The following is a 25,936-nucleotide window of genomic DNA, read 5'->3' on the forward strand; positions in this document are numbered from 1 at the left end:
GGGGAGAACCTTGGGTGACACCAGATCCTAGGCCATAACACCCTGAAGTCTTGTCACATGGAATATCTACATTTATTGTTTAAAATGTATCTTTTTATTCCAAGAGAGAAATGAAATACAAGATCAGGAACTGCAGCAATTGTTCAATCTTTTACCATACAGTCTTTCTAAGATAGATAACAAGAAAAATGAAATAGAGGGACTCCGATAAAGTACTTTCTTTTTTAGAGAAAATGTTACTCATGTTCCCTACAGCATCGATCACATAGCCGAAAGCCTAGGCACTTGTTCATGTGATTTGTGCTGAAGGGTAGAATTGATAGGTTGGTTGATCTATCCCTATACCTAGGATTTTGGTAGTGTGACCAGCACTGAGGGAGCAGGAACAGCATAGTCACCAAGAAATGTGTGGTTTTTTTTAGCCTCCTTACAGCGCATTTCTACTTTTGCAGTCACATTTGAATCCCACTATGTTTGTTATGCATTCTTATTGACATAGCATGTCGTTCAGCTGAGAGGGACTCTGTTCAACCTCCAGGCTGTAATAGGAGACACCAGTGCTCACGCAGGGGCAGCTGTTAACTCATGCAGTTTTTAGTAAAGGAATAGCTGGCAACATGGAAAATCTTCAATAAATTACTTATTTATTGACTTTCTTTATAAGCACATTATCTTCACGGGATTCTTTAACCACTTAAGCCCCGGAAGATTTTACCCCCTTCCTGACCAGGCCCTATTTTGCGATTCGGCACTGCGTGACTTTAACGGACAATTGCACGGTCGTGTGACGCTGTACCTAAACAAATTTGATGTCCTTTTTTCTTTTTTTGGGGATATTTGATCACCTGTGCGATTTTTTGATCATGTGCTATAAACAAAAAAAAGAGCATAAATTTTGAAAAAATAACAATATTTTTCACATTTTTTATATGAAATTCCCCCAAATTTTTTAACATTTTTGGCCAATTTGTTTTCTGCTACATATGTTCGGTAAAAAAAAAAAAAAAAAAAAAAAAAAAAAAAAAAAAAAAAAAAAAAAAAAATCGCAATAAGCTTATTCTGGTTGGTTTGCGCAAAAGTTATTGCGTTTACTAACTACGGGAAAGATTTTTGTCATTTTTGTTGTTTTTTTTTTTTTATCGAGTAATGGCGGCTTCTGCGATTTTTTTTTTGCAGGACTGTGACATTGCGGCGGACAGATCGGACCCTTGACTGACATTTTTGACACTTTTGGGGGTACCAGTGACATTACTACAGTAATCAGTGCTGTACATATTCACTGTTACTGTAAAAATGACACTGGCAGGGAAGGGGTTAACTTTATTGGAGAAGGAGGGGTTAAGTGTGTCCCTAGGGGCCCGTTTCTAACTGTGCAGGGATGTGGCTGTTCATGTAACAGAAGAGATCAACGGTCCTACATAACAGGACCGTTTGACCTCTGCTGTTACACAAGGGAGAATGACAGGCGGCTGTGTTTACATTAGCCGCCTGCCTTTCTCCCTCTGTAACTGACGATCGCGAGTGACCGGCGGACATTGGGGGGGGCTCTTGAATGAGCGGGGGCGCGTCTCCGGCGGCGCGCGCTCGCCCCCTATTGGCTCACAGGCTGGTGACGTACCGGTACGGGGCTGACCGCCGCAGTATATATACTTGTGGCGGTCGGCAAGTGGTTAATGTAAGCCGATAAAGAAGCAATTTATTGAAGATTTTCAGTGTTGCCGGCTATTCCTTTACGGACATTCAAACAGCATGCCCAAAAAAAAAAAATATATAAATGTTGTTACATTGTAATATTTCTTACGTTTTAGATTAGAAGGGTGTCTTGGCTGACTGCAAGGTTTTGTGAACAATGTATAAATGAGCCAATCCCAAACCTGTCCTCATTAATATACAATGGTAGAGGCCTAGCCCCTTAATCCTTATATTAGGACAGACAGTGTTCAAATCCAGTTACAGCTGATAATGAAGATCTGCCTGCACAATACAGAGAGGTTTAATTATAGCAAGCACAGTTGCCCGACCCCCTCACAATCAAAGAGCTTCTTCCTTGCTAAAGGGTCTAGAATAGAGCATCTAAAAGGGGTAAGCTGCAATTTTTAAATATATTTTGTTTAAATTATGCTATGTGAATGGGGACATGTTACAAATCGAAAGTAAGTGTGATCTAAATTTGGCTGCAAAAGTGGAAATACACTTATGCAAGACTGTCAACATAACTTTAGGCTAATGTGGTATTAAAGCCAATGTATTTTTGTTTGTTTTGTAAAATGAGATGTGAATAGCTTGTGTGTTTTTTTTACCTTTTGCTTGCTTTTATAATTTCTCCCAGCTGCACTGGCCAACTTCAGGTAAGTGACCCCTGTGCCTGCCTGGACCTACAGTGTTCCACTGGAGTCTCCACTTTGTGCATGCTGGCGTTTTGAAGTACAAACTTACAGTATGTGCAGCTGCTTCCAGAAAGGACAGAAAGACAGAGAACCAAAGCCAAAGCTCAGAAACCTCTGTTAATTACTGCTGTGGAGGAAAGGCGTGTCGCTCTTGCACTGCCAGTGTGTGTGGTGCTGGAAGCGGCTGTGCATAAAGCTTGTAGTTCAAAATGGGGGCAGACTCCATAGTTCCAGGGGCACATACATATGTGAAGTCGTGTAACAAGGCCAGGAGACAGTATGAGGAGAAATTAAAAATCAGCAAGAGCATGTAAGTCAAGCAAATTAGCATTTAAGTTTACAAAAAAAATGGTTTTAATATCACTTTAATATTCGAGTAATAGTCAAGTTTAACTATTCTAATAATTCCTTTGTTGATTTTTTCCTCATCCAGGAATTCCTTTGTTGATTTTTCTCTCATCCAGGAAATTAGGCTCTTCTAATCGTTTCTCTTCACGCTCCCTCTCCAGCTATGAGGAGATGAAAAACGGAAATGTGAGTAATTCTGAATCCTACAAAACATCTCTGATGTAGCAGCAAGACTTCAGAAATAGCTAACACTATTGGGTCTGTGGCCCTTAGAGGTCCGGCTCTGAATGATTAAGGAATTCTTTCCACACTACCACCTGATTTCACCAATGGAAATGTTATAATATGGTGTTTTTATCAGCCAGAAGACACTTCCGAATCCATACGTTTATTTTCTGTTTGAGGTTGTGTATATACTGTGGATCTCAGTTCATAAAACAGGCTAATTTAAACTGAATGTTTTTCTGGCATCTGAATTAAATTATTTCTAAAGTCACATTTTTTGTAAATTAAAATACATACCTACTTCTCTTCTTATGTCTGATACTTTCCCTGATCCTCCTCTTCTGATGTCCCCCGCTGGTGCTGTCAGCTCCTCCTTTTCTCCCTCAGCCCCCACAGCACATCACTTGCTATGGGGGCAGAGGTGCAGGTTTGATCCTGAGCTGGGCTGTGTGCATCTATAGTCACACACAGCGTGGCTCTGCCCCGCCCCCTCCCACTTTGTCCTCACAGCATTTGACTCATAATTGCTCATGCAGTGATCACATGTGAGTGATAGGCCCTGGATGCAGGCAGTCTGCTGCATGCATGATTACATGTGTGTGGGTGTGATTAGCTGTGGGAGCTGGCAGCCTCCCATTGCTTTCAATAAGGGTTGCCTCTAGCAGGTAATTGTCAGAACCCCCTGTTGGGTTATATATAGCTGCATATAATTGCAGGCAAGGTGCAAGTGTGAATGCACAAGTAAAGCTGGCAAAACAAATATTGTGTAAATACAAGAGGCATGTGTATTGTAAACTGAATCTTAGTGTCCTTTGTGTATTTCTTCCAGATCGATGCAGTGATCTAGTATAAAACAACTCCTGCACTTTGCCTGTGTGTAGGAGTTTTCCGAAGTAAAGATCATTGCTGCTTTCTCTCCTGTGCAGGGTGACTGGTCTTGTATCTGCCCTCCTGCTGTGGGAGGGTTGAAGTCCACCCACTACAGCACAGTGACGATGTCACTTCTAAGTTTCAAGGTAATATCTGGGTTTGCAAAGTCATTTGGTGCACACAAAGTGGATTTATGTTGTATATCCTTTACGGTGATTAAAGAATATACTTACATGAAAGTGTTTTTGTGCTTGGAGTTTAGCTTTAATTTTTTTCTATAACTGCATTATCTAAAATAGAGAACCAAACCAGTGTCTGCTCATGGAGTATGGTCCCTGGAAGAATCCAGGTTACCGATCAATGTTCTGGAGCTGAGAGCGATAAGGTTTTGCCTAGTCCACTGGACCGCGCACCTGCAGGGTTGTCCAGTGAGCATTCATTCGGACAATGCCATGGCTGTGGCTTATGTCAATCACCAAGGGGGCACCAAAAGTGTTCTTGCGGCCTTGGAAGTGCCAGGCAACCTTTGATGGAACGCTTTGTTCCAGCTCTCTCCGCTGTTCACATTCCAGGAGTGTAAAATTGGCAGGCGGATTACCTCAGTCGACAGGCCTTGGATGCAGGGGAATGGTCCCTCCATCGGGAGGTGTTTCAGCAGTTGTACCTTCGTTGAGGCACTCCAGATGTAGATCTGTTGGCGTCTCAGATCAACAGAAAAGTGCAGGGGTTTGTGGCCCGCTCCCGGGACCCTCTGGCAGACACGCTGGTGGCCCTGTGGGGTCAGTATCAGCCGATGTATGCCTTTCCTCCTCTTAAGTTGCTGCCAAGACATCTTTGCATGATCGAGGCAGAAGGGATTCTGGTCATTCTTGTGGCTCTGGACTGGCCTCGCCGAGCTTGGTAGGCCGATCTGGTCAGGCCAGTTGCAGACGCTCCTTGGAGACTTCCTCTCAGTGAGGATTTACTGTCTCAAGGGCCAATATTCCATTCTGCTTTACACAGTCGCTGGCTTTGACGGCTTGGCTGTTGAAAGTCAGGTGCTGAAGGACAGGGGCATGTCTGCTTCAGTGATTCCCACTCTGCTTAAAGTGAGAAAAGCGACTTCTAGGAAGATCTATCATCGTGCGTGGAAGTATATTGCATGGTGTGAGTCTCTTGGGGTTCCCCCTCGCTCTTATTCGGTGGCTTGGATATTGGCTTTCCTGCAACGGGGAGTTGATCAGCAATTGGCCTTGAGTACTATCAAGGGTCAGGTCGCGGCCTTGGCAATTTTCTTCCAAAGGCCATTAGCCTCCCATTCCCTCATACGTAACTTTATCCAGTTTAACCAGTGCCACCTCCGTTGCCACCTTGGGACCTTAATTTGGTGCTGTCCATTCTCCAGAAACCTCCTTTTAAAAGTATTTGAGAGATTCCCCTGCTTTCCTTGTCCCAGAAGGTGGCCTTTTTGGTGGCTATCACTTCTAAGCGCATGATGTCGGAACTGGCGGCGTTGTCCTGTCATTCTCCCTATATGGTTGTGCACAGGGAAAAAGTGGTACTTCGTCCAGATCCATCCTTCCTTCCAAAGGTGGTTTCCAGTTTTCACTTGAATGAGAACATTGTGTTACCCTCTTTGTGTCCTAGGCCAAAACACCCTAGGGAAATTGCATTACATACCTTGGATGTGGTTCGGGCAATCAGGTTAACTTGGCGACTAATGAGTCTTTTTTGAAAGTCAGATTCGCTCTTTGTGCTCACGCATGACCCAGAGAAAGGGCTGCCTGGGACTGCTGTGACTATTTCTAGATGGCTTAGACAGACGGTGGTGCAGGCTTATTCAATTAGGGGTCAGGTCCCACCTTTCCCTGTTAGGGCACATTCTACCCGGGTGCTTAGTGCTTCCTGGGCCTTTCGCCATCAGGCATCTGTGCTTCAGGTTTGCAAGGCGGCTACCTGGTCATCTGTTCATACCTTCACAAAGTTTTAAAAGGTGAATGTGCTGCAGATGCCTCTTTTGGCCACAAAGTTTTGCAGGCTGCTGTTTCAGGGAGTTTCTTAGTCTCCCTTGAGGGCGTTTTTTTTAGGTGGGTCTCATTTTGTCATTCTGATGAGTCCTATGTTACCTGGTTGGCTATGGTTTTGCCTTGGGGAATTATTTTTCTGCTGTTCCCACTCATTTTTTTGGCACAACTTTGGGACGTCCCTACTGATATGAGGATCATAAGACTGCGTTTGTCAATGAACGATAGAGAAAATTCGATTTTTGTTTTACTGTAAAATCCTTTTCCCTTAAGTTCATTTACAAATGCAGTACCCGCCCCTCTGAGTTGGGTTGGTATTATTTTCTCTGACACTGCTTTGATACAAAACTGACATCTTATAGCAGGGAGAGAGGGTATACCCCCTAGGAATGCCCATAGGTGTAGCCAGAACTTTTTTTCTGCCTAGTGTCCTACTCCAGTAGGGGGCAGTATAACTCTACTGATATGAAGATTGGAAGACTACGTCCGTCAATGAACTTAAGAGAAAATAATTTTACAGTAAGACAAAAATTCAATTTTTAAACGACAAAATGTACAGTATAGGGCTGCAACTAACGATTATTTTGTCTGTCGACTAATCTGACGATAGCGATAAAATAGCGATTATTTTTCCGATTAGTCGACTAATCTGACGATTATTTTTATTTTAATTTTTTTGCTTGAGTGTTCTTTTTTTGATTAGCTAATTAATCCTTTGAATAACTTTACAAAAAATTATACGTACAACTTCTGTTACATTTTTTCCAAAAAATACTTCAATGTGGTTGAAGTTTTTACAGTACAAAAAAATTAAGTGGCAAAAATAAAATGTAAAAAGGGAAACATTTCTGCGCTAAAGATAAGTCCTCTCCTCATGCTGACCGCATGTGAGGAGAGCTGGTAAGCGACAATCCACACAGGGGACATCTACCTGATGATCAGTGCAGCCTATCAGTGCCCATCAGTGAAGGAGAAAAATGAATTCCTTATTTACAAAATGTTATAACAGAAACTAAGAAAAACCTTTTTTTTTTTTTTAAACTTTTTGGTCTTTTTTTGTTTAGCAAAAAAAAAAAAAAAAAAAAAAAAAACACAGGCGGTGACAAAATACCACCAAAAGAAAGCTCTGTCAGTCTAAAAAAAAAAATGATAAATGTGTATGGGTACAGTGTTGAATGTGCAATGTGCGGCAGCGCTGAAAATTGGCCTGGGCAGGAAGGGGGTGAAAGTGCCAAGTGGTTAAGTGGTGGATGCGTGTGGATTCATTTTTTAGGGGAGAATAGGGAATATAGTTTATTGTCCCTTTTAAGAAACAATAAAAAAGTAACCAAACGAATCCCCCTGAAGCAGCTTTTCTCAGTTTTATTGCCCTCTGAGGACCCTTGCCATCAATCTTGGCCAGTACAGAGAGGTGCTGCAGCTATCCTCCTGCCTGTCCCTGCCTTATGCCTACAGACAGGTCCATCAGGCTGCACAGTATTGTATGAATCTTTCTCTAAGCTGCGACGAGCTGTTATTTCTGCTGGAAATGGCTCTCTGTCATCAGCAGCAGCAGCATTGCGTACTTTGTGGATCTTCTCACAGCAGGGGTTGCAGCAAACACTGACACCAACATGGCTGAGTGATTACCTTATCTGCCGGTCTTTTCATGCCTCAGTCTTTTCAGTCTCTCATGTCTTTCCCGGTCTTTTCATGTCTTGTGCACTCCGAGGAGGGGGAGGAGGAGAACGGCCGGCACGAGCAGGGGGCATGTGACGTCACGTGCGACGCGTCGACGCCTTTCACGTATGTCGACGTACTTCTGTAGACGACGTAATATACTACGTCGACGCATCGTGGCAGCACTAGTACAGTATACCAGAAAAAAAAAACCCTAGTTGCCGCTCCAACACAGCTTAAAGTGAAACTTTACTCTCAGTCAATATTGACTATTTTTAATCCTTATAATGCCAGCATTAGTACATCATATTTACTACCTTAAACATTAAAATTTTTCTTTACATTACTCAGTTATTTTCTGGTTTCCAGGCCTAGGCAAATGATATCATACATTGCATCTGGAAAGTATTCACAACACTTCACTTTTCCACTTTTTGTTATGTTACAGCTAGGGATGAGCGGGATGTTCGTGTGTTCAGCGGCAAGTTCGCTCGCTCATGAGCACCCCATAATGCACTGCGCGATTGCAGTGCATTAAGTGCTTGTGATTGGCCAAACCATGCACCTGACCTGTATGTTTTGGCCAATCACAGCACAATGTCCTGTCAGATCCACGATTGGCCAAAGGCAGGGTGCCTTTAGCCAATCATGACTTAGGGGCTAAGTCCACGTCCCACGCTATATTAGGTTGCTGCTGACATGGCAGCCGTGTATAGTGTGTGATAATAGAGATTAGGCAGGTAGTTAGTGGATAGTGTGTTGTTAGTTTAGTGCAGTCAGTGTAGTGTACAGGTTATACCCCACTTTTGAAATGTGCAGTCAGTGTAGTGTACAGGTTATACCCCACTTTTGAAATGTATAGATAGGTTGTAGTCCTGGGTCCCCTCAAGGTGCTCCACAAGTTTTGTGTCCCTGTCACTTATAGTTCGTGAGCAGTGCCATGACAAGCTGACCAAGATTTCCTATAAATGCCAATGTTAACCACTTTACCGCTATGTACCGGAGTACTACTGCGGCAAAGTGGCACGATCCCGTCTGACGACGTAGACCTACGTCGCCAGACTCCTCCCCCTGTAGGCGGCGCTCGCGCGCCGCCGGAGGCACGCTCCCGCTGTTTTCATTCACAGCGGGAGTCGGGCCAGGGGAGGAGCGGCGGCGATCGCCGCTGCTCTGCCCCGATCGTCGGGGAATCCAGTTTGGAGATCCGCCCGCCTATGTAAACAGAGCGGGTGGATCTCCTCAGTGACAGGGAGTGACAGATCAGAGTGTTCAGCATAGCTGGACATCCGATCTGTCCCTGTCTCACACAGTCACCTCCCCCCCCACACGTCAGTAAGCACCAGGCATACATTAACCCCTCCCTCTCCAATAAAATTAATCCCTTCCCTGCCAGTGTAATTTTTACAGTAACAGTGCATATTTATAGCACTGATTACTGCAGTAATGTCACTGGTACCCCCAAAAGTGTCAAAAATGTCAGTCAAGGGTCCGATCTGTCCGCCGCAATGTCGCAGTCCCGAAAAAAAAAAAAAAAAAAAAATCGCAGATCGCCGCCATTACTCGTTAAAAAAAAAAAAAACACCAAAAATGACATAAATCTTTCCCTTTGTTAGTAAACGCAATAACTTTTGCGCAAACCAATCAAAATACGCTTATTGCGATTTTTTTTACCAAACATGGGTAGCAGAAAACAAATTGGCCAAAAATTTAAAAAAAAAATTGGTTTTTACATCTTTTTTTGGGGGGAATTTCATTTAAAAAAAAATGTTAAAAATAGTTATTTTTTCAAAATAAACACTTTTTTTTGTTTATAGCGCAAAAAGTAAAAATCGCACAGGTGATCAAATACCAACAAAAGAAAGCTCTGTTTGTGGGAAAAAAAAGACGTAAATTTCGTTTGGGTACGGCGTCGCATGACCGCGCAATTGTCAGTTAAATTAGGACAGCGCCGAATCGCAAAAAGTGGCCCAGACGTAAGACAGCAAAATGCTCTAGTGGTAAAGTGGTTAAAGACAGGGAGCAGTGCCATGCCAAGCTGACCAATATCACCTTCCTGGATATAGGCACATCTGTTGTGGGTGCTGTAGCGATCACCATCTGGACACTGGATCTATCACAGATACATACAGTCAGGTCCATAAATATTGGGACACTGACACAATTCTAATCTTTTTGGCTCTATACACCACCACAATGGATTTGAAATGAAAAAAAAATAAGATGTGCTTTAACTGCAGACTTTCAGCTTTAATTTGAGGGTATTTACATCCAAATCAGGTGAACGGTGTAGAAATTACAACAGTTTGTATATGTGCCTCCCACTTTTTAAGGGACCAAAAGTAATGGGACAGATTTACAATCATAAATCAAACTTTCACTTTTTAATACTTGGTTGCAAATGCTTTGCAGTCAATTACAGCCTGAAGTCTGGAATGCATAGACATCACCAGACACTGGGTTTCATCCCTGGTGATGCTCTGCCAGGCCTCTACTGCAACTGTCATCAGTTCCTGCTTGTTCTTGGGCATTTTCCCTTCAGTTTTGTTTTCAGCAAGTGAAATGCATGCTCAATCGATTTCAGGTCAGGTGATTGACTTGGCCATTGCATAACATTCCACTTCTTTACCTTAAAAACTCTTTGGTTGCTTTCGCAGTATGCTTCGGGTCATTGTCCATCTGCACTGTGAAGCTCCGTCCAATGAGTTCTGAAGCATTTGGCTGAATATGAGCAGATAATATTGCCCGAAACACTTCAGAATTCATCCTGCTGCTTTTGTCAGCAGTCACATCATCAATAAATACAAGAGAACCAGTTCCATTGGCAGCCATACATGCCCACACCATGACACTACCTCCACCATGCTTCACTGATGAGGTGGTATGCTTTGGATCATGAGCAGTTCCTTTCCTTCTCCATACTCTTCTCTTCCCATCACTCTAGTAAGTTGATCTTGGTCTCATCTGTCCATAGGATGTTGTTCCAGAACTGTGAAGGCTTTTTTAGATGTTTGGCAAACTCTAATCTGGCCTTCCTGTTTTTGAGGCTCACCAATGGTTTACATCTTGTGGTGATTCCTCTGTATTCACTCTGGTGAAGTCTTCTCTTGATTGTTGACTTTGACACACATACACCTACCTCCTGGAGAGTGTTCTTGATCTGGCCAACTGTTGTGAAGGGTGTTTTCTTCACCAGGGAAAGAATTCTTCGGTCATCCGCCACAGTTGTTTTCCGTGGTCTTCCGGGTCTTTTGGTGTTGCTGAGCTCACCGGTGCGTTCTTTCTTTTTAAGGGTGTTCCAAACAGTTAATTTGGCCACACCTTATGTTTTTGCTATCTCTCTGATGGGTTAATTTTGTTTTTTTCAGCCTAATGATGGCTTGCTTCACTGATAGTGACAGCACTTTGGATCTCATATTGAGAGTTGACAGCAACAGATTCCAAATGCAAATAGCACACTTGAATTGAACTCTGGACCTTTTATTTGCTCCCTGTAAATGGGATAATGAGGGAATAACACACACCTGGCCATGGAACAACAGAGCAGCCAATTGTCCCATTACTTTTGGTCCTTCAAAAAGTGGGAGGCACATATACAAACTGTTGTAATTCCTACACCTTTCACCTGATTTGGATGTAAATACCCTCAAATTAAAGCAGAAAGTCTGCAGTTAAATAACATCTTGTTTGTTTCATTTCAAATCAATTGTGGTGGTGTATAGAGCCAAAAAGATTTGAATTGTGTCGATGTCCCAATATTTATGGACCTGACTGTACATATTCACCAGCACACCATGGATCTTGCAAAGCAGTCCGAAGAAACGTTTTATTGTAAAAGGATCACATCTGGAAAAGTGCAACGTTTCAGGGTCACACAGGACCTCTTCCTCAGGCATGTGATAAAGTGTTAACAGGGAGCCGAGAATATATGTGAAAATAACCAATCAAAACAATGGAAAATTGTGACCCCCCCCCTCCTCCTCTGACGTCATGTTCCCGCCTATGACTGTTTAATAAAATAATCCTTTGAACTGTAATTAATGTAGTAGCAACGCATGACTAAAACTGTATATTCATGGGGGCCCCCCCAGTGGGTATGCAGATGTTTAATCAATGTGTACCGATCGGGTACATCACCAGAATGTATACAGATCTCCAGCGTTCCCGTTGCCAGGCGACGCGTCCTAGGGCCAATCACGGCGCGCCACATAGGCCGCTCATGCACTGCCTGGAACACCTCACTGGACTGCGCGGCCGCCGCTGTCATGGCAACCATGACGTCAGGTGTGCAGACACGAAAGATGCGCTCGGCTCTGGAAGGGGAAGGTGTAGGACACCAAGACGGAAAGAAAACAGAGTAAAGAAAGTGAAAGTTACCAAAATAGAGGGGAAAGGAAAGGGAGAACATGAACTATATTAGGAAATGAATGGAAGCAAAAAAGAAAGAGTAAATGGAAATGAAATAAAAAATAAAAATACAAATAAAATTAAATAAAAATATACCTGAAAATTAAATAAAAATATACCTGAAAATAAATAAATGAAAAATACAAATAAAAATTAGAAAATAAAGAGAAAAAATAAACAAAAAAACGGAAATGATGGGCATAGAGAAAAATTATAGAAAAATTTAAAGGAAATAGAAGAAATACAAAAAAAGTGTAGTAAATATATAGAGGGGAAGGAAAAGTAGAGAACCAGATAAATGAGGATAAGATAGAAGTATAACTATAACAAAGAATACAGGTAGTAATTCGCTAATCCAAGAAGAGTTAGAAGAAAAAAAAAGGGGACGGTGTGGGAAGTGCTCTGTGGTAAAGGGTAAGGAAAGAACAAAGTAATAGATGGGTCACCGAGAACCTATTAATAGGTTAATTGTTGACCTAACTAGTCAAACAAAAAAAAAAGGGGGGGGGCTACGGCTCAAAAGCATTCTTGTAAAGAAAGTAAAAGGCTGGTTTCAGATTATAGGTCCCCGAATATCTTGGGGTCAGCAAATCAAAGCAGTGTATTTATCTCCTGGGATTAAGCACCCCAGCAATAGGCCACACTTTTGTTTAATTCTTTATATTTTTATTATTCTAAATCAATAGACAAAAATATCACAGACAAAAATATTAATAAAAAAAAAAAAGTCATCCCTTTTTATCCCCCATCCCAACAAATCTACACCCTCCCCCCCACCACCTCCCTTCCCATATACTGCATGTTACATGAAGTCAACTAAACATTTTAAATATCAGCATAATCCAGTAGTAGGTCGGGAGTTTCTATACATTCTTTCCATATTGTTTCAAACTTTTTAGTATTTCCTCTTCATTTGTAAGCCAATTTTTCTCTAATTATGGTATTTTTGGCTTTTCTCAACCAATCTACTATACATGGTGGTTTTGATTTTATCTATTTCTCTGTTATAGCTTTCCTAGCCTGATATAAACATCTGTAAACTGCTATTCAATTTGCCCCATACCCCTCTCTCTCTCTCATATACCCCAATATGGATAGTCCCGGATCTAATTGAAGATTTATTGCAAATACTGAATTTATTTTATCCATCACCTCCCTCCAGTATCTGTGCAACTTGAGGCATCGCCACAACATGTGGATCAAATTTCCAACTGCCGTTTTACATCTAGGGCAAAAAGCATCCGATCTTCCTCCAAACAAGAATAACCTTTTAGGCATATAAAATGCTCTATGGAGTATATCAAATTGTGTGAGTTTCTGGGTTGCTGAAAGAGATATTGTGTCTATTGAAGCTACTATACCATCCCACTGTACATCTGTTAACCGCCCCACATCCTCTTCCCATTTTCTTCTGATAGGTAACTGAAATTCCTTATCTAATATCCTTACCTGTAACTTCCTGTATATTTCTGAAATCAACCACTTTAAAGATGTAGCCTGTATCAAATTTTTCAACAGAGAAATTTTACTCCATTCTAATCCTCCCTCTCTAATTTGTGTTGCCAGTGCATGCCGTAGTTGCAGATACATATAAAAACCTCTATTCAGAAACCCAAATTCCTCTTTTAATTTCTGAAATGTCTTTAATACCCCTATTTTATATATTTCCGATAATCTTATCACTCCCTTCTGTTTCCATTTACTAATATTCTCCATCCCCCTAAGTTCCATTAAATTTTCATTATCCCATAAATAGGTGTATACTCTGTAAGACCCGAGTACACAAATATTGATTTTATTATTTTCCATACCTTCCCCAGTAGTTTTACTGTTAAGCATTCACCCACAGCCCCCAAAAAGTTTGCCTCCAAAGCCTCCATGAGCGATGTATGTGGTGTATAGGCCAATAGTGTATCATCTGCATATAGCGAGATCTTCTCTTTCTCTTTCCCCCTTCTAATAGCTCTTATACTCTCCGCTGTTCTAATAGCTATGGCCAAGGGCTCCATCATGATGGCAAAAAGCAAGGGTGACAATGGGCACACATGCCTCGCCCCCCGGGACAACGGAAAATATTCTGATGATCTTTCACCAATTTTCACTTTCGCCCTTGGACTAGCATACAACAATCTAACCCATTATATAAAAATAGGGCCAACATTGAATAGCGCTAGGGCTCGCCACAAGTAGTTCCATTCGACGCTGTAAAACATGACAGCGTAGAGGGACAGTATAACTCGTGATTCCGACTTTTCTGGTGGAATTTGTACGTTAAGGAATAGTCTCCTAACGTTTAGCGATGTTGATCTGCCTGGGATAAAACCATATTGATCAGGGTGAATTATAGTATTAATGATTTTACCTAGTCCAATTGCTAGTACTTTAACATCAGTACAAAGTAAAGAGATTGGTTTGTATGATGTGGGTTGAGTTAGATCTTTCTCTTCCTTTGGTATTACTATGATTGTAGCCTCTGTCATTGATACTGGTAGTCTCCCTTTCTCCAATGCCTCATTTAGCTCCTGCAGCAACTCTGGCAACATTATTTCTCCATATTCCCAATATATCTCGTTTGGCAATCAATCTCGCCCTGGTACTTTACGGGGCGATAATTCTTTTACTGCCTTTTGCAATTCATTAATTGTATCTATCTCTGAGAGCTGTGGAATAGGCCGGCCCTGTATGAAATCTTCCAAGTCTCTGTCTTCTTCCCATTACCCTAGACTTCTATAGGTCTGAGTAATAATCCTTAAAGACATTCACTACTTCTTCTGGGCACCTGGTCACCCTTCCAGCTTGGGTCTCTACAGACATTGCAATAGACCTACTCTCATTCTGAGACCCAGCCAGAAGGGCCAGCATGTGCCCAGTATTTTCTCCCTCTTCATAGTGGGCCTGTTTAAAAAAAAAAAATATTCTCCACCTACTTCACTAACAATGTTTGATATATCTGCTGCATCTCTGTTCATTTAACTAGATTATCTGGTGAAGGGTCCTCTACATACATTTTTTCCATCTCACTCACATTCCCTATTATATTTAATTCCCAGTCTCTAGTAGATTACTTCCTTTTGGATACTTTGGATTAGCATTCCTCTCAGATTAGCTTTAAGGGTATCCCACACTATATCATGTATTGCTGTTGATCTGTTATACTCCAAAAACTCTTGAAGTGATTCTATCATACTTTCTGCCCAACTTTAATGTCAAAAAGTTCCTCTTGAATATGATGTATACACTGGATGATACTGACATGGAAATCCTCTGTTTCAAATGGGGGGGGGGGGGGGGCTTGTTTCTTTAGTTAAGTATGTCTCCTGCAGGCAAATTACAGATGCCCTAAGAATTTAAATACTCTTAAACAGGGCTGCTCTCCCAATCCCCTTAAATTCCATGAGCAAATTGTTACTTCACCACCCATCCTATTTCTAAGCAATAAAAAAAGAAAAAAAAGAGAAAGAAGAAAAAAAAAAAAAAAAAAAGAATGTATGCGACTTGTATACTCTCCCACATAGTGCCCATTTTTAAAGAGATTTCTAAATATATTTCCATGGTATATTTCCGACATGCTTAATCTATACCCATTTTCCCTTTCTCACACCCTAAAAAAAGAAAAAGAAAATCCCCATTAGAGGATAAATTGTGATTTCATACTCCTCTCATGTAAGTGCCAGGATTGACCTATGACTCTAATAAAAAAAAAAACTTACTCTAACTCATAACTCCATTCCTGTGCTCCCAAAAAAAAAAAAGAAAAAAAAAAAAAAATAATAATTTACAAAACCAATACAGAAACAGGACCTGTGTGTCCACAACTCGGGGCATACCTACTTATCACAATATTTATATAGACCACTCATTCCTTTATAACCAAGCTGTGGCTGTGGCAGGTGTATCAAAAGAATTGAATCCCTCCTTGTGCAGTGACTCTCAGCTGCACTGGATAAAGCATAGCATATTGCAAGTTTAACTGCCGCAGCCACTTCTTGATATCTACAAATCTAGCCTCTGCAGAGAAATCATAACAATCAAATCAGAACAACATTTTTGCTCCATTAAGCCTAATTTCCCTAATTTCTCTTGCTTTTCTTTAAATTTCTCTATCTTTAAAAAGCAGAAGAAGTTTAATAATCACTGATCTTGGGGTCCCTTCCAAGGAGGGGGCTCTCATTGGGGCTCTATGAGCCTTTTCTAGAGCAAAAAAACGGGGACAGTTCTTCCTTCCCGAACACTTCCAGCAGCCATTTTTCCAAAAGGTTTCTCATATTATTCCCTTCACACTTTTCTGGCAGTCCAATTATACAAACATTGTTCCTCCTTAGTCTATTTTCCAGATCTTCTAACGTATCATTCTGCTTCTCAACCGTTCTTTTAAGAGCTCAACTTCTTGTTTCATGGGTTTTATTTCATCCTCGATTCTGGTGACTACCTTCTAGTAAGCTCCCGTACTTTCTGTAGATCGGGTCTAAAAAGTGACATTTCCTCTTTTATGCCTTTTAATTGGTCCATCATTTCTGATAAGGCAGATTTGCATCCTTTTACTGCTGCGCCTCTCTTAAAGATGGCTCCTCCATCCCTGCAGTCCCAGAAACAGAGAAGTCAGGTGATCATCCTGCAGTTAGGGTAGGGGGTATCAAAGCCGCTTTAAAGGGCCTGTCACTCGGGCTTAACGCCTTAAGGGCTGCAGGGGGTGAAAGTGATGTCTTGGGTTGCGACCCCTTCACATTATTTTGGGATGGATTATGTGCAAACCGTTCTAGTTTAGCTGCTGCTTCCTTGTTTTTTTTTCCTTTACTGTTCTTTGGGGCTGGGAGTTAGAAGCCTTTTTCCTTGTCATTACCTCCTACTTTATGTTCCAATTGCTATACTAGAACTTCCTTGGTGCTTGGCTCACACCCACACTCCAAGACTGCATTAAGCACAAGTAAAAAAAAAAAACAAACACAGTACTTTTCCCTCTTCAAAGTCAATTTCACTTATCTTTTGACTACAAGTGTTCAAGGTATGGATGATCCAAGAATTCACTGATCAAGAGAGCTTTCTGCCAGCCCAAGTCAGATTAAATTAAACATTTGAATGCACTCTCCACCTTTCACTTTCAGTTTTCAGGAAGGTCTTCCACTTTAATCAGCAGTAAGACAGCCCAGAGAGCTAGATAGCAAAGTGGAACAAGTGAAGAACAGGGGTCATCAGGGGGAGCCGAGGAAAACAAACAAAAAGGAAAACCCACATCTGCAGAAGTTATCAATCAGAGGACAGAGGATATTGCAGGTCTGATTCAGATTGTAGATGGTGTCGAAGGCAGCTCCTATAGTTCACTACCACCTCACAGCCATGCAGTTAACTTCTCCCAGCGACACCGTACTTCACAAACTCCCTGACGGTCCCCCCCTGCTGTTGCCTCTGACCAGATCACTGCTCCTTCCTCCTCTCTCCACACTTCTCCCCTGTCCCGCAACATACACTGGTCAGCTGTTCAGGATACCGGAGCACAGGTGAGTCATGGTGTCTGCTCACATCAAGCCAACTACAAATTCCCCCCCCCCCTCCGGGCGCCGGCACTTTTTTAAAACTCAGAAGGACTCAACAAAAAGGAAAAGAAAGAGTGAAAAGAAAGAGCGAAAAGAAAAAGAAAGACAAAAGGATGAATTGTCTTCTGCCAATGTACATGACCAATGGAGTGTAGCTCAGAAACAAAAGAGGGGAATAAATGACCCTGCAGACTGAAGATCGGGGGACTGTCACTGAGGAAACATGTGAGGGACAAGTTAGTGTTGAGGCCTCCAGTTTGTACTGTACCCAAGGTATAGATCCAGTACGCCTCACGGCGGAGGAGCAATTCATCCCGGTCACCTCCCCTGGCTGATTGTTTAACATGCTCAATCACCATCCCACGTAGCTAGTGGGTCTGATGTTTGAAAGTGGCAAAATGTATCACTACAGGCTTGTTCAAATCAGTTTGTTCGCCTTTCTCTGCCTTGCCAATGTGGTCCTAATATCACTTCTATGTTTCTGAAACCATTTCTTAAACGCCCCCCTTATCTTGCCTACATATGTCAACGCACAAGGACATTTTAAAATATAAAACACAAAAATCGGTGTTGCAGTTAAGGGAATCCAATATCCGGTATTGACTACCCTTGTGTGGGTGTGAGAAATACTCGCCACTAATGAGTGAATTGCACACATTACAGTTGAAACATCTATAACAGCCTTTTTTGTGTGATATTCTAAGGGGGGTGGGGGATGGGCATATTTTTGTCTGTACCAAATGTTCCCGCAGTGTCCTGCTGCCTTTATAGGCAACCATGGGTTTCGCCTTTAAGCTTGGTGTAAGAGATGCATCAGCCTGTGGAATTTTAAGACCTACTCCTGCCTGTTTAACCCCACTCGCAGCTAAATGTATGGACAAATAGCGGGCGATCAATCTGATCAGTGGTCTTGTGCCATTCTGACATGGCTCTGGTGAGGGCGTGATCGAGCACCTGGGCTGGGTATCCCCGTTCCAGGAACCTATTGTACATAGTATCTAGTTGTCGCTGTCTATTATCAGCATCCGAGCAGATGCGTACCACCCTCATAAACTGTGATATCGGTAAGTTTTTGCGTAGATGTGTTGGATGGGCATTCTGATAGTGAAGTAGTGTGTTCCCGTCAGTGGATTTAGTGTAGAGGGAGGTGGTAACAGTGCCTTGGGCGTAGGTGATTAATTAATACGTCAAGGAAGGTGATCTGATGGCCTGAAATCTGTGGGTTGAACACTATCCCTGGAAACACTCCGTTAGGAAAGTCAACAAATGCAAAAAAATACATCACTGCTGCCAGTCCAGATCAAGAAAACATCATCTATATACCTCATCCACCCCTTCACATCATTTGTGAACAGAGTGGATGGGTAGACACAGTATTCTTCCAGATAGCCCATGAACAGGTTCGCGAATGATGGCGCTGTTGAACTGCCCATGGCAGTCCCTCTGGTCTGTGTGTACATTTTTCCTTCAAATTTAAAATAGTTATTACCAAGAACAATTTCAAGACACTTGACAATGTATTCGCTTGGTAGCTCAGGATTGTCAAGTCTAGAGAGCAAATGTCAGACAGCATGTAAACCAGCAATATTGGGTATACAGGTATATAAAGAGGCGATGTATATAGTGTGCCAATCCTCATGAAATGAGGAAAAAGCTTGTAATTTATCTAGGAAGTCACTGGTGTCCCGAAGATAAGTAGGTCAATTCCTAACAAGCGGTTGTAAGTGTGAGTCAATAAATTGCGCCAAAGGCTGGGTCAACGCCCCCATGCCAGAGACAATCGGTCTAAACTTCAACAGGGCGGTTTTCTTGTGTATTTTAGGAAGGCTGTAAATCACTGGCATGTGGGAGGGGAATCGACCAAAAAATTAGCTACCTCCTCATTTATCCAGCCAATAATTTCGACCAATATCAATCAGATTAGACAGACCACATGGGGAGCGTAGGAGCACCAGCATCATCAGGATTCATGGCCCTTGTGTATTGTCAGGGTGCCAGGAAACCAGACCACATGAAGATGCAAGATGCAAGTAAAATAAAGCAGTTTATAAGGGCAACAATAAAACGCACAGCAAGAGTGAGGAGCAAAATCAGGAACAGCCAGGGTCAAGTCCAGAAGCAGGTGTCATACAAGTCAGGATCGAGTCTAGAAGCAGGTAGTCATCCAAGCCGGGGTCGGGTCCAGTAGCGGGTAGTCTGCCAACGTAGAATCGAGAGCCAGGAAAGTAGTCAGCCATGCCAGGTAATGCACGGAGGAACACAGAGAACAGAAGACTGCTAGCAGTGATGCACCTTGGAGCACAAACACAAGGGCAAGGACTGCAAGCCATCAGGTGATATATATATACATACATACATACATACATACATACATACATACATACATACATAGCCTTGCAAAAGTATTCGGCCCCCTTGAACTTTGACCTTTTGCCACATTTCAGGCTTCAAACAAAGATATAAAACTGTAATTTTTTGTGAAGAATCAACAACAACTGGGACACAATCATGAAGTGGAACAAAATTTATTGGATATTTCAAACTTTGTTAAATAAAAAACTGAAAAATTGGGCGTGCAAAATTATTCAGCCCCTTTACTTTCAGTGCAGCAAACTCTCTCCAGAAGTTCAGTGAGGATCTCTGAATGATCCAATGTTGACCTAAATGACTAATGATGATAAATAGAATCCGCCTGTGTGTAATCAAACACCTGCACTGTGATAGTCTCAGAGGTCCGTTTAAAGCGCAGAGAGCATCATGAAGAACAAGGAACACCAGGCAGGTCCGAGATACTGTTGTGGAGAAGTTTAAAGCCGGATTTGGGTACAAAAAGATTTCCCAAGCTTTACACATCCCAAGGAGCACTGTTCAAGCGATAATATTGAAATGGAAGGAATATCAGACCACTGCAAATCTACGAAGACCTGGCCATCCCTTTAAACTTTTAGCTCATACAAGGAGAAGACTGATCAGAGATGCAGCCAAGAGGCCCATGATCACTCTGGATGAACTGCAGAGATCTACAGCTGAGGTGGGAGACTCTGTCAACAGGACAACAATCAGTCGTATACTGCACAAATCTGGCCTTTATGGAAGAGTGGCAAGAAGAAAGCCATTTCTTAAAGATATCCATGAAAAGTGTCGTTTAAAGTTTGCCACAAGCCACCTGGGAGACACAAACATGTGGAAGAAGGTGCTCTGGTCAGATGAAACCAAAATCAAACTTTTTGGCAACAATGCAAAACGTTATGTTTGGCATAAAAGCAACACCGCTCATCACCCTGAACACACCATCCCCACTGTCAAACATGGTGGTGGCAGCATCATGGTTTGGGCCTGCTTTTCTTCAGCAGGGACAGGGAAGATGGTTAAAATTGATGGGAAGTTGGATGGAGCCAAATACAGGACCATTCTGGAAGAAAACCTGATGGAGTCTGCAAAAGACCTGAGGCTGGGATGAAGATTTGTCTTCCAGCAAGACAATGATCCAAAACATAAAGCAAAATCTACAATGGAATGGTTCACAAATAAACATATCCAGGTGTTAGAATGGCCAAGTCAAAGTCCAGACCTGAATCCAATCGAGAATCTGTGGAAAGAACTGAAAACTGCTGTTCACAAACGCTCTCCAGCCAACCTCACTGAGCTCGAGCTGTTTTGCAAGGAAGAATGAGCAAAAATTGATAGAGACATACCCCAAGCGACTTACAGTTGTATGAAAATTACTTGAATCAAAAAATCCCAAATGGAATCATAGAATCAGTAATAGTAGCGCAGATAGCTCACATATCGTTAATGAATGATACGCAATGAACTACAAAGTCCTTTTGAACATTCAATTGTATATATATTTTCACATAAAAACATCCATCTCTATATAGACTCCTGCAACAATCCTCTCCACCAATTTGGGGTCACCAGTGTGTTATGGGGTCACCAGACAGCAAATCCTCCACCGTTGTGACATCAATAGGGGGATGGCAACTCACCAGACCAAGTGGCCCTCCTATTCTCATAGGACAGGCAAACAAGCATGAACACTAGTCTCCCTCCTGGATCAGCTGCAGCTGCTAGCTATGTCTTTCCTTAAGCAGAAACTTGCGTCCCCTTTCCTCACGACTCTCCCATCAAACAGGTTTAGGGAAGACAAAAGAAAAGGAACCCCACTAGTGCGATACTGTATAAACCACTTCACACTTTATTAATTATAAGCCTAAATAAAATGCACTCACAAACGCAAGAAAATAATCAGCCTTCATAAATCACATGTAGGTAGACGCGGATGCACTGGCAGGCGATATTGGTCTAGCTCACCCTCTCCACGCTGATGCTCCGGACCTCCAAAGCCTCCGTATGTGTCACCCGGGTACTTACGGTCGCCGTAAGGTTCACGCACTGACGCGTTTCGTCATTTCCGACTTCTTCGAAGGGTGTGAACCTCACGGCACGGCGTCCAGAATATATACAAGGTAATGTTGACACTTCTGACGTTGCATTAATGGCACACACTCACTTATGCTAATATCCCGGCTACGGAATAGCCGAGATTACATCCGCCCACACTAGATCAGTGAATGGTCACAGGCTCTTCCGCCCAAAACACATATCCCGATCCCAATACGATCAAGGAAGCCTAAAATTACAAGGCTTACTAGGATAATAGTACTGTATGGATTGAGCGGAAAATAGAGGAATTAACCATTTATAATTACTCCCCTCAATATGTCAACATTCCTGTATTAAATGCACTAACAGCAAGTGTCAATACATAAATTACATCAATGTACTCACACAAAATACACAATAAATACAATAAATGCTGCAAAGCATGGTAAAATTCCTAAAATACTGGAAGAAATTAAAAAAAAAATAAAAAATCTATATATATATATATATATATATATATATATATATATATATATATATATATATATATATATATATATATATATATATATATAGAAATCTATACAAGAATATATAAATTTGAAAATTTTATAAAATTTAAAATGAGCTTATTATACATATAATCTATATGAACGCCATTAAAATCCATTAAATTGATTACAATTCATAGGATAAATAGACAAAGACTTAAAGCATATCAAGAATCAGCTAAAACTGAAAACACTCAAAAAACAGAATATTATTCAATAGTCACTAATAAAGCAGTTAAGGTCCAGGTCAATATTAAGGCCTTTGGGTTCCAGGGCCTGGGTAAGAAAAATCCATTTTGTCTCGCACTTGGATAATTCACTCATCCATTTTGCCCCCCTCCAAGAGGGGGTAACCCTTTCAATCCCCCAAAAGTGCAGGCCTCGAGGATCGCGAGTATGGTGCCTCCTAAATTCGCGATTATGGTGCCTGCTCAGAGACACTATGGTCCTTGAAGCCCTTCAAAATGTTTGAGATATGTTCTCCCACTCGTTTTTTAACGGTTTGTTTGGTTCGACCGATACAGATTCGATTGCATGGACACATCAGGGCATACACCACATGAGTGGTGTCACAAGTGATCAAATTTTGGATTTTTAAAATGCTTGCCTATTACAGGAACAAAAAATTCCATTCTCTTCTTTAAATTCGTTCTTGTAAAGAAGCCTCCCCGACAACGTCCACATGTATTACAGTTGTAATCGCAGCAAAAGGTGGCACTACAAAGTATTAACTCAAGGGGGATTAAAAATTTTGCACGCCCAATTTTTCCATTTTTTATTTGTTAAAGTTTGAAATATCCAATAAATTTCGTTCCACTTCATGATTGTGTCCCACTTGTTGTTGATTCTTCACAAAAAGTTACCGTTTTATATTTTTATGTTTGAAGCCTGAAATGTGGCAAAAGGTTGAAAAGTTCAAGGGGGCCGAATACTTTCGCAAGGCACTGTATGTACAGTATATATTATATATATATATATATATATATATATAGTCAGGTGTGCAGCATCATCACTGAGCGACGCCCAAGCAGTAGGCAAGTGATGATTCAAACAGAGTTTATAAAAGACAGCAGTCTGCACATGTCCATTATGGCTGCCAACAGGAAGGCAAGGTAAGACCTTGACACTTATGCATCTTCACATACATAGTGGATGTTGTGCTGCAGCACTGATGGACACTGATAGGCTGCAGTGATTGGACACGACTGATCACATGGTAAAGGGCCACTGTGATTGGCCCTTTCACTCATATCTGATCAGCTGTGCCTGGAGGACACAGCAATCACAGAGCATGTTGGATGCACGCCCCAAGGGGCATGTGGTAGGGGCGTGGAGGAAGTCATTGGATGCTCTCCCAGAACTGGACGAACGAGCTGTAGCCATCTTTTGGCTATAGCGTGGTCAGGAAGTAGTTAACTAGTTCGACATTAGAACAATTTATTTTTTCTGTTTTTTGCACATATGTAAAAGTGTCATGTTTGGCCATAAAATTACTAAACCCCCAGAACATTAGACATTCCCTGAAACAGAGACCCTATAAAATAAAAAGAGGATAGTTGGAATTTTTTATGTTGCACAATATTTTTGGACCTGCTGATTAAACACAAATAAATAAATGGGATAAATAAATAAGGGAATACTGCCCTGCGGCCCAGTCTCTGAAGGGAGGAGATCATACTCTGCCTCATTATGTCACAGTACATGTTGGCATTCATGGTTCCCTCAATGAACTGTAGCCCCCCCAGTGCCGAGAGGACTCATGCAGCCCCAGACCATGGCACTCCCACCACCATGCTTGACACCATCTGAACCAAATAAGTTTATCTTGGTCTCATCAGACTACAGGGCATGGTTCCAGTAATCCATGTCCTTAGTCTGCTTGTCTTCAGCAAACTGTTTGCGGCCTTTCTTGGGCATCATCTTTAGAAGAGGCTTCCTTCTGGGACGACAGCCTTACAGACCAATTTGATGCAGTGTGCAGCGTATGGTCTGAGCACTGACAGGCTGACCCCCCCCCCCCCTTTCAACCTCTGCAGCAATGCTGGCAGCACTCATATGTCCATTTCCCAAAGACAACCTCTGGATATTACTCTGAGCACATGCACTCAACTTCTTTGGTTGACCATGGCGAGGCCTGTTCTGAGTGGAACCTGTCCTGTTAAACCGCTGTATGTCTTGGCCACCACACTGCAGCTCAGTTTCAGGGTCTTGGCAATCTTCTTATGGCCTAAGCCATATTTATATGTAGAGCAACATTTTTTTTTTCAGATCCTCTCAAAGACTTCTTTGTCATGAGGTGCCATGTTGAACTTCCAGTGACCAGTAAGGGAATGAGAGCGATAACCCCAAATTTAACACACCAGCTCCCCATTCACACCTGAAACCTTGTAATACTAATGAGTCACATGACACCGGGGAGGGAAAATGGCTAATTGGGCCCAATTTGGACATTTTTACTCAGGGGTGTACTCATTTTTGTTGCCAGCGGATTATACATTAATGGCTCTGTGTTGAGTTATTTTGAGAGGACAGCAAAGTTACATGGTTATACAAGCTGTACACTCACTACTTTACATTGTAGCAAAGTGTCATTTCTTCAGTGTTGTCAATAAAAAGATTTAATAAAATATTTACAAAAATGTGAGGGGTGTACTCACTTATATATGAAATTATATATAATCTCCCCCAGGTTTTCATAAAATATAAAACGCAGTTGCGTCGAGTAAGGCGATACCAAACATGTCTAGTCCTAAATTTTCATGCACCTGTGATATCGCAAAAAACTAGAGTGGCCTAAAATGCTGCTGTGTGTCTCCACACAGCAGCATGGTGTACTGTGTTGCTGTGCGGTGACACCATGTTTTTCCATGCAATGCTGTAAAATGCTACATAGCTACATTTTATCTCAGCACACTTCATTACATCTCCCAACTGCTTTGAGGTGAATGGGACACAAAAAAAACAATTGTTTCTATATGCCCTAGTGATGACTGGCACTTATCCAATGTGTAAAAATGGCAGCTATCGTACACCATTATTCTTCCAGTGGGGGACAGATGACAGCTGTCTAAAGCCTGGTACATACGGCCTGAAAATCAACCAGTTCAGCAGGAACCTGCTGACTTTCAGTTCATATGTACAGAGTCTAATCAACAGGAGCTGGTCTAATGACTGGATTCTGTTGAATGGGCATGCTGTAAAACCAGAATTTGATCAGAACTCGCAGCCAATTGCAGGGGGGGTCCCTCTATCAGAATTCTATGTCTCAGCGGGTAGAAATCCTTACATTACATCGGAAAACTGATAGGTTTTTTCTGTTCAGCCTGCTGGTTGAAAACTGTAAAGTGTGTACCGGGCTTAAAGTGATACTTTACATTTTATACTTACCAATAGTTTTGCACAAAGCAACCCTGGTCCTCCTCTTCTCAGGTCCACTGCTGGGACTTATAGCTCCCCCATACAAAAACAGTGGGGCTTGCCATGGCCCTTGCAGCATGCTGCCTCTGAGCCAGTGAGCTGAGAGATTAGCTGTTCTCAGGCACATCATAGGGTTAAGAAGGGGATCAGGTAAG

At 41.9% G+C, this 25,936-nt stretch overlaps 1 protein-coding gene across 1 annotated transcript in view; it reads left to right on the top strand.

Moving 5' to 3' along the window:
* Positions 1-2,823: 2,823 nt before the first annotated feature.
* LOC309568933 (uncharacterized protein) overlaps positions 2,824-25,936 on the top strand; it is a gene marked incomplete at its 3' end in the record, with an annotated part of 365,261 nt that continues 342,148 nt past the window's right edge. Inside the window, exon 1 of the mRNA XM_082274701.1 lies at positions 2,824-2,921. Within this exon, the coding sequence (XP_082130827.1) occupies positions 2,907-2,921 (15 nt within the window). The 5' untranslated portion in view covers positions 2,824-2,906. The remainder of the gene's footprint in view (positions 2,922-25,936) is intronic.

This window comes from Pelophylax lessonae (genome assembly GCF_965119305.1).
Source record: "Pelophylax lessonae genome assembly, chromosome: 12".
Lineage (NCBI taxonomy): Eukaryota > Metazoa > Chordata > Amphibia > Anura > Ranidae > Pelophylax > Pelophylax lessonae.